Source organism: Symphalangus syndactylus, chromosome 22, assembly GCF_028878055.3.
Source record: "Symphalangus syndactylus isolate Jambi chromosome 22, NHGRI_mSymSyn1-v2.1_pri, whole genome shotgun sequence".
NCBI classification, from domain to species: domain Eukaryota; kingdom Metazoa; phylum Chordata; class Mammalia; order Primates; family Hylobatidae; genus Symphalangus; species Symphalangus syndactylus.
Window position 1 is genome coordinate 68,524,221 of NC_072444.2, and position 14,927 is coordinate 68,539,147.

General features: G+C 38.9%; 1 protein-coding gene across 4 annotated transcripts in view; it reads left to right on the forward strand.

The window, feature by feature from the left end:
- The window catches only part of ARHGAP15 (Rho GTPase activating protein 15), a 638,954-nt gene extending 637,702 nt beyond the window's left edge, over nucleotides 1-1,252 (forward strand). For all 4 annotated transcript variants that reach the window (XM_055261923.2, XM_055261926.2, XM_055261927.2 and 1 more), the window contains one exon: nucleotides 889-1,252. In XM_055261923.2, the coding sequence (XP_055117898.1) occupies nucleotides 889-1,072 (184 nt within the window). In that variant the 3' untranslated portion in view covers nucleotides 1,073-1,252. The remainder of the gene's footprint in view (nucleotides 1-888) is intronic.
- Nucleotides 1,253-14,927: the final 13,675 nt, after the last annotated feature.

Below are 14,927 nucleotides of genomic sequence, written 5' to 3' on the forward strand. Positions count from 1 at the left end.
CTGTCTTTCCATATGCTTTCCTTATTTCCTTATCACTAAAACCCCACTCTTCTGAATTTTAATATAAAATCAAGTAGGCTTCAGCTGTCAGAATGGCATTACTTTTTTAATTATCAGTTTCTAGGATGGGGCTTTCTTTTCTTTTTAGGAGTCCTGTGTTGGAACAGGCAAGTCATTACCATTAATAAAACCAAATCCTAGTGTTTCATTGGTATTCCAGCTCTCCATAGGGTCCTCACACAAGCAAATACATATTTGATTCCAATGGGGCTCTTTTCCTGTGCAAATGCCACAGGATTCTGCATTTTATTGTGGCATTAAGCTAAATTGGCTGTCCAAATGGAGACACTTAGAATTTTACCATATACCAAACTGTCTCAGAGCCTATCTCCTCTACAAAACATATTCCAATTAGCATTTGCCAGGAATACTCTACTCAGCGCTAATCATGAAAAACTTAATCTTTTTCAGCCTACTAATTGTGCAGACATTGTTCTGGTTATTTCATTTCGGTCTTATTTTTTTTTTTTTTGCATGCCTCTCACCTGTTTCCTCAATTGTCTCTAAGCATTTTAAAGGCTGAATCTTGTTAATTTCACAGTCATTTTTGCTGTTTAATATATTTACTCATTCATTTCACAAATATTTGTTGAGTACCCACAATGCTCAAGGTATTATGGGGGTAAAAAGTTGGACAAGGCAATGTATCCTTTCCCCAAAACTCATAGGTTCTACTTCCATACAGTAAAGTATGTAGGGTAGAAGATTAAATAATATTATAACGCAGTTACTTTTCCTGAATGAGAAACCTTTTTTAATCACTCCAAAGTAGCCACAACTTCACTTCAAACTCCAGTGAAATTATTTTTTTTCTCTCTCTCCCCACAGGATAGTGGCCAGAGCCTCCAAGAACCTCATGTCCACGCAAAGCTTGGGGATTGTATTTGGGCCCACCCTTCTGCGAGCTGAAAATGAAACTGGAAACATGGCAATCCACATGGTCTACCAGAACCAGATAGCTGAGCTCATGCTGAGCGAGTACAGTAAGATCTTCGGCTCAGAGGAAGACTGACAGACAAGACAAGCTACTGAATACGTTCACATCTGTCTCGATGCCTAATATTTTTACGTTTCTGTAAACATATTTCTGAAATATTTTTTGCCTTTCAAGCGACAGATGCCTCATTTTGTGAAAACTTAATGATGATTTTGTGTTTAAGTTCCAAACATTTGAATAAAATAATTGACAATATTTGCCTATATGTGTTCTACATTAACCCCTTTGGTGCTCTGCCTTCTAGCACTTCTAGGAGCACATCATGCATGCCTCATGCTGTTAAATAATATGCAAAGAATAGCACATATTCAAAAAATGGCCTTAATGCTGCTCCAGCGAATTGGGTGTGTGGTTGTGTATGTGGAGATGTGAGTGAGTGTGGGTGGGAGTAGGGGGTGCATGTGCACACATGTGCTTTCCCAAGATCCAGGCTGCCTTAAGCATGACTCCATACTGTTACTTGGACACGGTTAGAACACAAAGAGGTAGGAAGGCAGAAGCTATTAATTTGTAAATGGAACGAAGGAGATCAGGTTCACAACCAAAACAGATATATTTCATCTTTCCAGAACATTTTTTGTATATATATAAATATAGTCCAGCTATTTTCAATGCTATACAGTGAAATTTATAAATATAACACGTTGAATGGCAATTTTTCTCAAGAAAAATGACAGTTCAAAGCATTTGCCATTGAATTTTTTTATAAATACAAATGTAGTCCCATAAACACACTATCTTATAAATTAGAAGCAAAATTAGTGCCCTGCAATTTTGATCTTTATATTATACAGGAATTGCATGACTGCTCATTTTTAAGGCTAACATCCATTTTGAATCTTCATCAAACTGTATAGCTTCCTTTTCCCTGGCTATGTCATTTTATGTAGAATTTTTATTATGCTTCTGAGGATGCTTTATTGGTGAATTACATTAAACCCATCTAGAAAGAAATTTTTTTAAAGGCTTTTTTTTCATATGCCCTAAGGATTACTTGACTAGACTTAGATTGCTTTATCCATTTGATGGTTAGCTTCAGTTGTCATGGATAAACAAAAGGGTAACTGTCTAGAATATATCAAACATTGTTTTATTTTGAAAAGCATGTTCTAGTTGAACACATCTCATACCGGTTTTATGAAAGTATTCTGCTGATAAAAATGTAGACTTACGTTTGACAGCTTTTTAATCAAATTCAAACGGAATAAATAAAACTAATCCAGTGTGATAAAGAGTAAGTCTAGTTATCGATTTGTTCATAAAATGAAAAATAAAGCGTGTGAATAAAACGGGTGAAGCACAGATCCAGAGCAAACACTTAGGGCAATAATGAGCTCCGCGGCATAGGCTGTCTGTCTAGATGGGGTATTCAGGAGACGGGGAGAGTCTGCTCAAGAGATAGCCAGATGTGCAGCCAGCTCCAACATCCATGGAGCTGCCTGAGGAAGCAGAGGACTCCCTTGTCCCTCTTGAATGTCTTCATTTTAGCAATGGCGCCAGTAAGTGGGCTTGTAGCCCAGAACAGAGAAGCCACCACAGTAAGTGCTGAAGTGCAGTTTCATCCGGTGTGATGTATACACATACGAAAAGCTGAAAAAAGTCGCATGAAGCAGAACTCCATGATCTAAAGTCACCAGTAACAGTGGGCTGGCAGACTTGCCAGCTTTAAGCGATTCTTAATATGTAAAATTGTAACTATGCCTTTCAGAAAAACATGGAGACATGAAACAAGAGTTTCTGGCATTCTATTTCAAGTCATTCTCATTTCCATGCCATTCCGTATTCTCAATTAGGTCTTTCCCAAGACTTTGATTACTTCCCTTTTTGAAGCATTGAGGGAGAGTAGATTTAGTCATTCTAGCATTAAAATCTTATCCCTTCACACGTGTCCATCTTTAAAGTTATTCTGGAAGCATCGGCCAGAGAGAACCAGCACTGAAAGCCAAAGAGAGGTGGCACTACCTGCTTTGGGCAGGGACTCACAGCCCCTTGTCTCTGCTGCTTTCCAGATTTATAATCTTCAAAAGCACCAGCTTCTTGATTTCCAATCTGATGGGATTTAGCCTGATTCAAACCCCAGCTGTGTCCTGTCCCTGCCTGCTAAGGGCATTTAATCAGAGAATGTGTTTCCTCTCCGGCAAAAGGCCATTCCAAGGTGCTGAGCCAAAGTGCCCATCACAGGATCTGACTTAACACACTAAAGGCATAAAAAGGGTTACACCCAAAAGGTTATTAGATTCCGTAACACCTCAAATACAGTGCGGTGGCCATATCAAGTCTTCCATGTTTAAAAATCTGAGATTATAAGTATACTAGGTTGACTAAAAGGTTAGATTTCATATAACTGGTCAATATTCTCCAGCAAGAAGTCATGAAACGCCAGTGAGCATTTCCTTATCTCCTAGTTTGAACCAGGCAAAATTCTAGGCACTGGTGACACAAATATTAAATAAGACAAATATTTCTACCCTCTGTAGTTTCAGCCCAGTGAGGGAGACTATCCCTAACAATTAATTACAGTTCAATACAAGATCAGGTGCCTCAGCCATCTTGGTAAGCTTGTAGACCCAGGATTCAGCACCTATACTTAAAGATGCTCAAAATGTGTTGTTGAATGAATGGGCAAACAGAACAGAAGCTATTCCAGACATATTAACAATGCTCAGTGGTTGACAAATACCAAAAGACTCAGTTACGGGCAGTAACTGTCCTCTGACTCTGTTACAGAGTTAGATGAGGCTTCACTGGGAAGGTAACCTTTTCTATCTAATCTTGACCAATGAATAAGATTTACCAAAGGAAAATGCAGAAGACACACCAGGAAACAGGAATGGCATGAACAGAGTCATCAAAGACCTGACATCTCCAAGGAAAAGTGAGAAGTTCAGTGAATAAAGGGTGAAGTGCCTGCCTAGCAATTTTGGAATACGAAGCTAGAGAAAGATGTTGGGATCAGATATCAGCCATGATAACATATTCAGATTTTATCCTGTAGGCAAAAGGGATCCCACAGAGGCTGTAAAGCCAGAAAGCTATAGTGAAACTTTGTTTCTTAGAGAATCTCTAAATTCACCAATGGTCAGGAGAAAAATTAGTTGGAGGAGACCAGCATTTTCTCATGTATGTGTTTGTGTGTGGAATAAAATTATAATCTTATATTCTTAGGGTCAGTTCTAATTATGATGATGTAACATTTTAAGAAATTATAACTTAGTCTGTAGAATGGAAACACAAGTCCCTAGAAAATCAAGCTAGTTATTATGTCCCGTTTCAGCACGCCTTTATACCTACCCAAGATATCGGAGGTTTCCCCTCTTTCTTATTGACACAGAAAGCTTCTCGGAGATGGTATATATTTCATCTTATATGTTGACAGTCTGACTTTCTTAGCATGGGCCATATGACAGGATCACCATGCCACAACTAGTAATTGAAAGCCATATGATGGTTCTCCCTATCCAATTAGAAGACAAAGGATCCAATTAAGAACAATTTTAAAAGCTGTTAAGAGGAAGCAATCACTTGCCAATAGTGCTGTCCTTACAGTTCAACACAGCTAGAAATTGACCTGTACTTCTCCTTTCCATATTTATTTTTGTGAATTATAAGTTAATCACCCTGTCAATTCCTAATTAAAAGGCCCTGCAAAGATTTTCATCCAAAAAGGACTGTTGCTAAGGGTTCTGGGTCAAACTGCTCTGTTGTCAAAAATGAGAAATAAAACCAAAACAACATCAACTCTCTCCTGGGAAACTTACATCTTAATACCAAAAAATGAGGACTTTCTGGAAATATAATAATCACATTTTATATTTTCAACACGGTTTGATCTTATCTTTAGAACATAGATGGCTCCTTTTTTCTCTTTCTTTAAAACAAGGGTTGCAAATTCAGATGCCTAGTGGGGCTGGGCAGTGATAGAAACAAGTCAAGAGGAGCAGGCAGCAGGTGTATGAAGCAGCAGCTGTGGAAAAGTCAAGCTTAACGCCTGGCCAAAAGGGTCGGCTTCTACTCAGCTGGAGCCGACGTTGCTTATGTGGGAATGTGGGCACAACATTGCCAGACCTTCAGCTGTTTCATGAAAAGCCAGAAATTCAGGATCTTATGTGAAATCTGATTTTTAAGGGCACCAAATAAAACACAGCTCAGTGGACTCAGCCCAAGGACCTCGGTGTCACAAAGTTTGCTCCCCAGAAAGTGGTCGCACATGGAGCAGATTGTGGGGATGAGGAGCCAGAGCAATGGGAAAGAGCAGAAAACGTGTACACTTTGCACTTAGGAGAACTTGCTGTGTTGACCCTGAGCAAATTACTTACTCTAGCTGGTTCTCTGTTTTCTACTTGTCTTATTTTGCCTTTCAGGGCTACGTAATAGAATCATATGAAGGAAATTAAAACAGGTAATACACCATGAAATTCCAAGTTATCCCTAAAAGATGTGGATGATGGATTTCCAGTTTATTAACTAATAATAACTTTATGTTCTGAAAACAATGAGAAGGAAGGTTGGGACAAGACTCAAAAAAAAAAAAAAAAAATTACTGAATGCCATACTAAGATGTGTTATCCTAAGTCTCTAGTCAATTTTGAGACCCTGAAGGTCTTTTTTTAGCGGGGAAGTAACTTTATCAAAGCTGTAAAGATTCTCATGGCAACATTATGGAGTGGAATTTGAAGCAGGAAGAAATTATAGGCACCATTGCCAGACAGAAGATTATTGCTATAGGACTGTTAATGCAAGTCTAAATTCAGAGAGCAGCAGCAGATAGAGAAATTGATATTATGGTGCATCATGCTATTAAACTTCTTCAGGGCTTTACCTGCCATCTCTTCATTGTGACTGCTAAGTGCAAAGACCATCTCTTGTTATGCAGAACTCCCATACCAGGCCCGTTTCTAACTTACTCGCTGGGTTGCGATGGAGGTTAGTTCTAGATTCTGGCAGTGATTTGGCATTTGACAGTAACCATTTTGACCAAGTCATGCCCAAGTCAATGAGTGTGCATGCTACCAGCATCAACCCCAGATGATTGTAGGGTCACTTCTATCATACCTGGCTCCGACCTCTCCCTCCTTTTTCTTGAGCCAATATTGCTCCTCTGGCCACCCAGAGGACCATCAAGAAATTAGTTCTGGGAAGATTAATTTTGATTAGCTAACATTTATAGAGCACTTGTTATATGCCGTGAACTGCAATTGATATATATTGTTTTATTTAATCTTGATAACTCTACGGAGGAAGACACTATTATCCCTGATTTATACTTGAGGAAATTGAGAGTAAAAAAATACTGAAATTACCAAGTTCATGTAAGTAGTATATGCCAGATCAATATTTGAATCTAAGTAATATGGCGCAGAGGCACCTGCCTTAATCACTCTACCATATGATCACTTAATTAGGAAAAGACGCTGAAAAAATGTAAGTGCATAAACATCCCCAGATATTTCTAACTTGTGTGGGTGCCTGGTCATTCTGTTAAAACACCTGATGAAAGTTTTACTTTCATATGAATTTTCATAAAAGAATAAGGGGGATATTATACAATTTTTTCAAAGAAATACAGAGTACCTCTGTTCTTATGAGTAGATGGTTAATCTCATGCATGTTATTTCTATAATTTTAATATTTGTGTAGCATTTTGTTTGCCTACGTGTTTTGCAGACATTGTACTAATTTTAACAGAAGCCTCTTTACCCATCTTTACAGGTACCTGTTGGGGTAGCTTCGACCCCATGTTATGTTGTATTATGCTGTGTTGGATCATATTTGTCAGTGTCCTGTTATCATCTATCATATCTTACTATCTAATATTGTATTGAACTTAAATCTGGCCCTTTAGGGGTCCTGTGAGAGATGAAAAAAGTGGGTCCCAGCAGCCTTCCTCTTAAATACAATTGAAAAAGAGGCAGGCATCAAGACACGCCATGTCTCATGCTGCCAGAGAGTGATCTTGAATCATTTAAATGATGAGAATACAGTGAAAATTTTGTACAAAAAGATGACAATTTTCTGTAGTACTGTTGTGCAAATGAAAATGTCTAGCTGTCTTGGTAAGAGACCTGAAGAAGGATACACACACACACACACACATACACACTCCTTATAGACTTATACAACTGATTTTTGCTATTTTATGCTTGAAGCAAAGCATGCAGGGTCCACAAAACTCTTAAGCCATCAGCAGGATTCTATACAACACTCCTCATTCAATAAGGAGAGCGCTAAGAAAGCAGTGAGTGAGAGTGGCAACACCATGCCCGTGCTTGGGACTCTGTGCACACTCGATGGATCAGTGAACCAAGACAAACACCCAGAACACTAGCAACATTAAATACAAATATGATCCACCATCAGGTTTCCTATCAAGTTAAATGTAGCGTCTTATGTGCAGCCAAATCAGTGGTATTTGTGTTGACTCTTAGTCCCACCTAAACAAGGGCCACCAAACAGACATTCCTTCAGCTACCTCTCTTGAAGTGCAAGTCCCCAAGAAATGCTTACTAAATCACAGAAGCAGTGGAGAGATGGCAACATTCACCAATCTAACCCATGCAAGTCTGACAGCAAACTTTGATGTCCTGCTTCAAGTCAGCTGAGAGGAGGAGGGGGTCTTAGGCATCTGTGACACCCAGCAGCATCTTCCACTACCCTTCCCTGCACTTATCGATGTGTGGTTTAACTGTCAGACAAATGCTATAGGGCATAGGCATTCTGACCAACATATGAAAATCTCAAAAGCCAAGAAATCTGGAAAATACAAGGCAGTGGCCTGAAAATCCTCACTTTCCTCTGGCACCATTTTCGCTAAGAAGTTTACTTGACACACATGCACACACACATGCGCACACACACTGGAATTTTAAGAGCAGGAACGTAACCATTGTGCTAACCATTCTCACATCACTCGCAAAATGTGTTCTAAGTCCATATTGTGCAGCATACTTGAAGACATGTGGATTTTTCCACATCATTTGGTGACATTTTACACAGTTTAATTTCTGCTCTTTCTTGCTAGACCCTACCATTTTTTCTCTCACAAACATTCCACCAATGGGATTTTCTTGAGCATTTTATCCTGCGCTCAGTTTCCTCCCTTTTCTTCAGCATCTACTTGCATCGCTGCTGCACAACTTTGCCATGATGTGTCTGTCAAATTTCAGCCTCCCAGATTGAAAAGAAGGGGACACAGGTGTTCAACTGCCAAGGAGAGAAACCAGGTTAATGGAGTAGGGGCAGGCCTATGGGACATAAAGGGCAACCTCACAACCACAGGCAGAGGCCAACGTGGAAGACTCCAGAGAAACGTGGTCCAGCTCGGGATGTTCCATTCCTCCATTCTCCGCACCAGACCAGGTGAAAGGAAGCTTTCAAGTTGGAAGGAGTGAGGAATACAATTGAAACCAAAACTGGTTTGAGCTCACTATTTTCCTAGCTATCAGTTCTGAGGTCACAGTCACTAAAACTGGAAACTTAAAAATGACTTCAAAAAGGCAAACGCTAACTAGATTTCACACTGGATTTCATTTTACTTGGCATTACAGAAAGAATGCAGGTATTAAATACACTGTTTCCTGTATACAATAAGGTTAATTAGTAGTGAGGGATGGAAAATCAGTGTAGACATAACTCTTTTCGACAGGTATCAAAAATAATCCCCTGATCCCTACAGACCCCAGCTGCATTGAAAGAGGAGTAATATAAAAGATTCTTTAAGCACAAAATTTTCAAACATTCTCCAGGTGTCCCTAGCACCAGTTAAATAGGCCCCGAGCCCCCTGTGCATGGTCTGGCTCCCGCTCCATTCCCTGGCTCTAACTTAAAGGCACAGCTACTCACATTGAATTTTGAGGTGCTGCATAAAAGCTCTCCATACAAAGTGGCTGGGATTGCAAACGGAGACAGACAGGAGAACAAAAAGAAGAATATATTGCATCCTGCCTGGGTCTTCCCTAAGCTCCTTATCAATAAGGTTAATAAGGGTCTATGCAATTTACTGATCACTATGATGCAACAACCCTCCTTGTGCTCCAAATCTCCACATAGGCGCTGGCTTTTAATGCTTTTCTCAGCCAATCACATAAAAGCGCTTTTGCCCGCACCCCAGAGAATAAACTTCGGTTCAAGATCCTGGCCTCTGTAAAATCTCTGGTCCGTTATTACACTTCTACCTGCCCTAGTTAAGCAGATTAACAGTTATTTCCTAGAATTTGATCTATGAGGTTCTTTGTAATTGAAGCTGGAGTACTCAGATATTACTAAAAAATGTATTTCTGAAGAACGCATTCCTTTTTTCTCTGGTTTAATTTTGTTATCCTCAATCATATGCATGATATTAAAAAAATCCAAATTTCTATCTCCTCTATAAAATACATGTCATATCAAAAAGGTGACAAGAGGGGGGAAAAGTAATTAGTGAGTTCACGGAGTTCAGTACGAAAGTTAAAATGGGGTAACACATTACTTTTTATGTTAAGATTTCACAAGACAAATCTTGCCTGTGTTTTAATTGCATGTGACCCTGGCAGTCCTACTCTGAAATGAAGTGCCGTAAAATTAAAGATGACAGACGCTCCAAACAAGTCTTGTGATCTTGATTAAACTACAAAGACCACACTCTCTCTCTGCTGCAACTCAGATATCATGGGCTGTTTTATTTGGGGAATTGCTTCATTAATGCCTTCTTTGACTAGACATGTTTATTATATTAAAAAAAACTGAATATGGTGATATCTTGCATAGCTAAATAATTACCCCTAAAAAACAAGTTACAGATGAAGAGTGTTTAAATATCCTGCAGACCTAATGCTTTTATAAATGCTCACAATTATATATCTATGTGTGTGTGTGTGTGTGTGTGTATGTGTGTATCACAATCATGAATAATTGAATATGGGCATGTGTGGATATATATGACCATATTCATCCTTGAAACATGAATTACCTATCCTAACCTAGGAATCTCTACTGTAGTCTGAGAAGCAGAGCAATTATTCTACTATATTTTCTTAGCCGTGTAAAATTTCCCAGGCCAACAGAATGTAAAGAATTTTACATTATCCTATAGAGACAATTTCTGAGAAAACACTGTTTGGAATTTTAAAGTTCCCAGGTATAGTCTGAGAAGAGAACTGGATTTGATTCACACCTGATTTTTCAAAATTATTATCAAATCATTCCATCTAAATTACATAAAACATAGAATAGATGCTTTTAAATCCTGCTTCTCCCCTGGGTGGGGGTGGGGAAAAAAGCAGAGTCGAGAGCAAGTCCTTATTTCATCGTACTGTTAGTGTTTCTTCCATATGTCTCCGCTCACCAGGTCCTTGGTTCAAATCTCAAGCCCTCTGGGTCAGGTCCTTGTCCTTAACATGAGTAGGTGAGATTATTCATGTCTAGGGTCTCCTATATTCTAAAGTTCTACGATCCTGTTATTTTGTCCCATTTCAAGAACACTATTTTTAATTCATATGTTTCAATTCATCAATTTTATTTCATTGTAAGAAACAAGAAGACACTATATTTGTAACATGCACTGGCTATGTGGGTGTCAATATTTAACAGGGATATATGGATTCACCTGAGAATCAGAGCTGGGAAATCTGGTTTCCAGAATTCACTTTTTCCTGGAGTATTCATCATTCCAGACAAGTCTCCATATACTTGTCTCAATTTCTTCATGTTCAAAACACATATGGCAGTTTTTGCCCTACCTAACAAAAAGGGTTGTTGTGAAAATATGATACTGTATATTAAAAACTGTGAAAAAAAGCATGACTGATGCTTCCCAATCAGTATTATTTTTACTACAATTTTTCTATCAATGGTCTTCAGTAAACACAAAAGCTTTTGCATTTACAAGCCAACTGACCCTTTAACTTATACTGTTCTTTTAAAAATCTTCATGCTTGCCTTTAAAATGAAATGCTTATTACTGTATGTTTTCTCAACACTGTCAAAAATCCTCAGGTGAAAGATATGTTATGTCTTTCATACGGGAGATTTTTATTTGACAGAATAACTCAAGATTCTGGACATAAGAAAGTGTTTATTAGAACCTGATTATGCGTAGCATTGGGAGATTATGTTCAGCTAAGAGAACTGCAGTTGCGTCTACTTTCAGCCTCTCAGTCTCTACTTCCGAGTCTACTCTCTTCCAGGGCTCTTTTATCTTCTTCTATCTTGGTGCCTCCTATATTTCTCTGCCTCTCTTTATTCCCACTCCCTACCCTGACATTCAGTGCAGGAATTTTAACAGGTTTTGTGGGTCCCTGGATCCCTGGACTTCAACAAATGCGGGAACTCTCAGAACCTTCATGCTAGATTTTTGGCACATTTTTCTGGAGTCCAAGTCTGGAGTTTTCATCATATTCTCAAAGAGGTCTGTGACTAGGAAATTACTGTTCTAGATGCATTTCCCAGCCTATCAATACTGCTATCTTTTGTCTAAATTGAACTGTAGATGGGTCACTGTCAATCAAATCCCAAGTTCTAACAGGCCCTGAGAAGTCTCCACTGCTTTCTGTCGAACTGCCTGACAGTACGAGCAAGTCCAAGGAGCTAACTATAGATCCAACAAAATCAATTAGTACATATCAAAAAAAAAAAAAAAGATTCAATCTTTAGAGGAACTCCCATTTGTAATTGATAAAAATAATAAATAGGGGGCACCCATGAAATTAAGATACTTTGCCTATTATTCAACAGAGGATATTCAGAGTTTTAAGAATAAATCCAACAGTAACACAAGTGGTCCATTTCACAACGCCCAAGTGAAAACTGTGCCAGACACATGTCCTGTGCCTGCGTGGTACTTCTACACCATTAGCTGCCACAAATCAAAGAGAATGTCATTGCTTTTAATAGGATTACATAGAACCCAGTAACAAGCAGGAAGACTAGCATTAGACTGAGTAACTGGCCAGTAATTTGGATGTTTAACCAACTGATTGGCTGCCAAATTGACAGGTCATCCACACTGAACTAGCCACTATTCCATGAATTTTCATGACTAAGATCACAATGGTTCATTTGCATGTGTGAAATTCCGCTGTGAAGCTGGCTTTTGAACTGGCTAGCTCAGCCAAAGACGCGTTTCACAGCACCATGCATTAGTGCCCCAGAAATACCATCGCATGAGGGGAGCATAGATCTTCCCAGCACCCTGTATGTAAACACAATCTATAACTAGGGGGGCCAATCAACACAGATGGTAACAACCAGAAAGTAAAGAATACAGAGGAAAATTGGAACATTAGAAAACTAAGATTAGCAACAAAAATGAGCATTTGGATGAGAAAAGTTTAAAGTCTTCGGGTCTCCAGAAAAGTTTCAAATTTGCATGGGAGTGCTGCTAAGGGTAACTTCTTACACAGCAAGTATTCGGCGGATATCTGGGCATCCTTGTTAGCCACCACTTATGCACAATACAGTGGGACAGACTTGAGGACAACAAGCACAGACCCCGTGAAACAAAGCCTTTTCCTTAAGGGATTTATTATATAGTCACAGAAGAAGAGAGATGAGGCAAAAACAAAAATCATAATATCCCACACTTACTACCAACTTACCACATGGTAGTTATCTTGCAACAAACAATTCTATGATGTAGGCAGTAAGGTAATGAATATTTCAAAGATGAGCAAATATAATCTTAGAAAAGTTACACATTGCCGAAGGGAATAGAGCTAGGAAGTGACTTTGAGCCAGGTATGTCTACCTTTTGACAAATATTCTTAGCTCCTCTGTACCAAAAAGATAAGCAGTGTTAGAGTATTACCCCAAATATATTTACTTTAACATTATTATAATAGAAAAATAATATAAATATATAGTAATATAAAATCAAATAATTACACAAAGGAACATTTATATGATGAAATATTATGGAGACATTTAAAATCAGTTGTGTTTAAATACTATTGACAGGAGAAATTTGCTAACAGAAAGGAGCAGTTTACAAAATCATAGGTACAATATGCTATTGTTTATATGCTGTAATATGTACGTACATACACAACAAAATATTAGCAGTGGTGATCCTCTGGTTGTGAGATTGTCAGTAATTAATTTTCTCCCATTGCTCCTGGCACATCTTCAAGTTTTTACTTTTGGCATTTGTTACTTTTATAATTAGAAAAAGCCCAAGTATAATTTTAAAAATATATAAGTGGTAATTTAAGGCTATATATGGTAATTGATACAGACAAAAAGTTCTAAAGAATTTCAAATGAGATCATGTTAAACAAGGGCCTGGATAAACCAGGAGAGGCTCCATGATAGCAAGAGTCCTGACTCAAGGAAAAAAGGAAGTCATCGAGGCAGAGGTGTGACTCAAGCAAAGGCCCAGAAGTGAAATTGACAAGATATATTTATAAGACCCGTTTGAGTGTTCCACCAGAGAAGTCAGAGGGACAATTGGCTTTGCATCTTTTATGGATCATCTTTTAAAAGGGGGAACTGAAGAAAACAAGGTTGGCCGGGTGCGGTGGCTCACACCTGTAATCCCAGCACTTTGGGAGGCCAAGGCTGGCGGATCACCTGAGGTCGGGAGTTCAAGACCAGCTTGGCCAACATGGTGAAACCCTGTCTCTATTAAAAACACAAAATTAGCTGGGCATGGTGGCAGGTGCCTGTAATCCCAGCTACTCAGCAGGCTGAGACAGGAGAATCACTTGAACCTGGGAGGCAGAGGTTGCAGTGAGCCAAGATGATGCCATTGCACCCCAGCCTGGGCAACAAGAGCGAAAATCCATCTCAAAAAAAAAAAAAAAAAAAAAAAAAAAAAAAAAAAAAAAAAAAAGGAAAACAAGGGTGCCCTTAATGTGACAAAATTTCTGGAGCACAAAAGCATAGAGCACCAGACGTGTCATTTGGTGTAGAAGCTCAGTTCATGAGCCAGCTTCACAGTGGAATTTCACACATGAGAAGATAGGTAAGGGCCAAATTGTGGAAGCCCTGAAATGCCAAGCAATAGAGTTGGACTTTATCCTGTAGGCAGTGGGGGACCTTTGAAGTTTTAAGCAGGGGGGTAATGACAGCAAAAACGTTTTTGTAAAATTAATCTGGCAATACCAGGTAGGTGGATTGAGAGGCAAATGGCTACCTGTGTCTTTTCATAGGCTTCTCCATGTTGGAAAAAATATTTTTTTTCTATGGACATCCTTTCTCAATTACGATTATAAATCCTTGAGAAGAAAAATCATGTCTTATATTTCCTTGTATCTCTAACATTTCTGAGCAATGGAGAAAGTATCACACCATCATTGAAGATGCCAGCTTTGGATTCAGAGCTTTGTGTGACTCCTAGCTCCTTAAAGAAGCAGCCTGACCTCTCCAAGCCTCAGTGTGCTCACCTGTAAAATGACAACAGTAACACTCACTTCATAAGATTGTGGTGAGGATTAAGTGAGATGATGAGATTTTATATGTGGAGCCTTGGGGGGAAGTGTGCACTAATTGGTAACTATAGTTTTAGCAACCACTGTCACGCCGGAAAAAGTTATTAAGACAAGTTAACTGGCGACGATGTTGATGTTTGCATTTGACTCTTTTAGACACTAAGTGGACAAGCATGAACCAAATATAACTTAGAAGCCAGTTATTCTACAGGCAAAGTTGGACACTGGTAAAATTCAAGTCCACTGAACCTAGTACATACAGAACCCAGCAGGACAGGTGTTTGGAAGCCAAAATAAATCTTGAACAAGTAAAAAGAGCTAGCTGGCTGGTACAGCCCAGCTGTAATATTAAGTAGTATCTGTGCAAGGACTGGGCCACATCCCCAGTCATGAGTACAAATGTCTGGCAGCAGCTCTTCCAAAGAAAGCTTTCCATTAAATTTCCGTTAACCAATATTATCACAATGTAA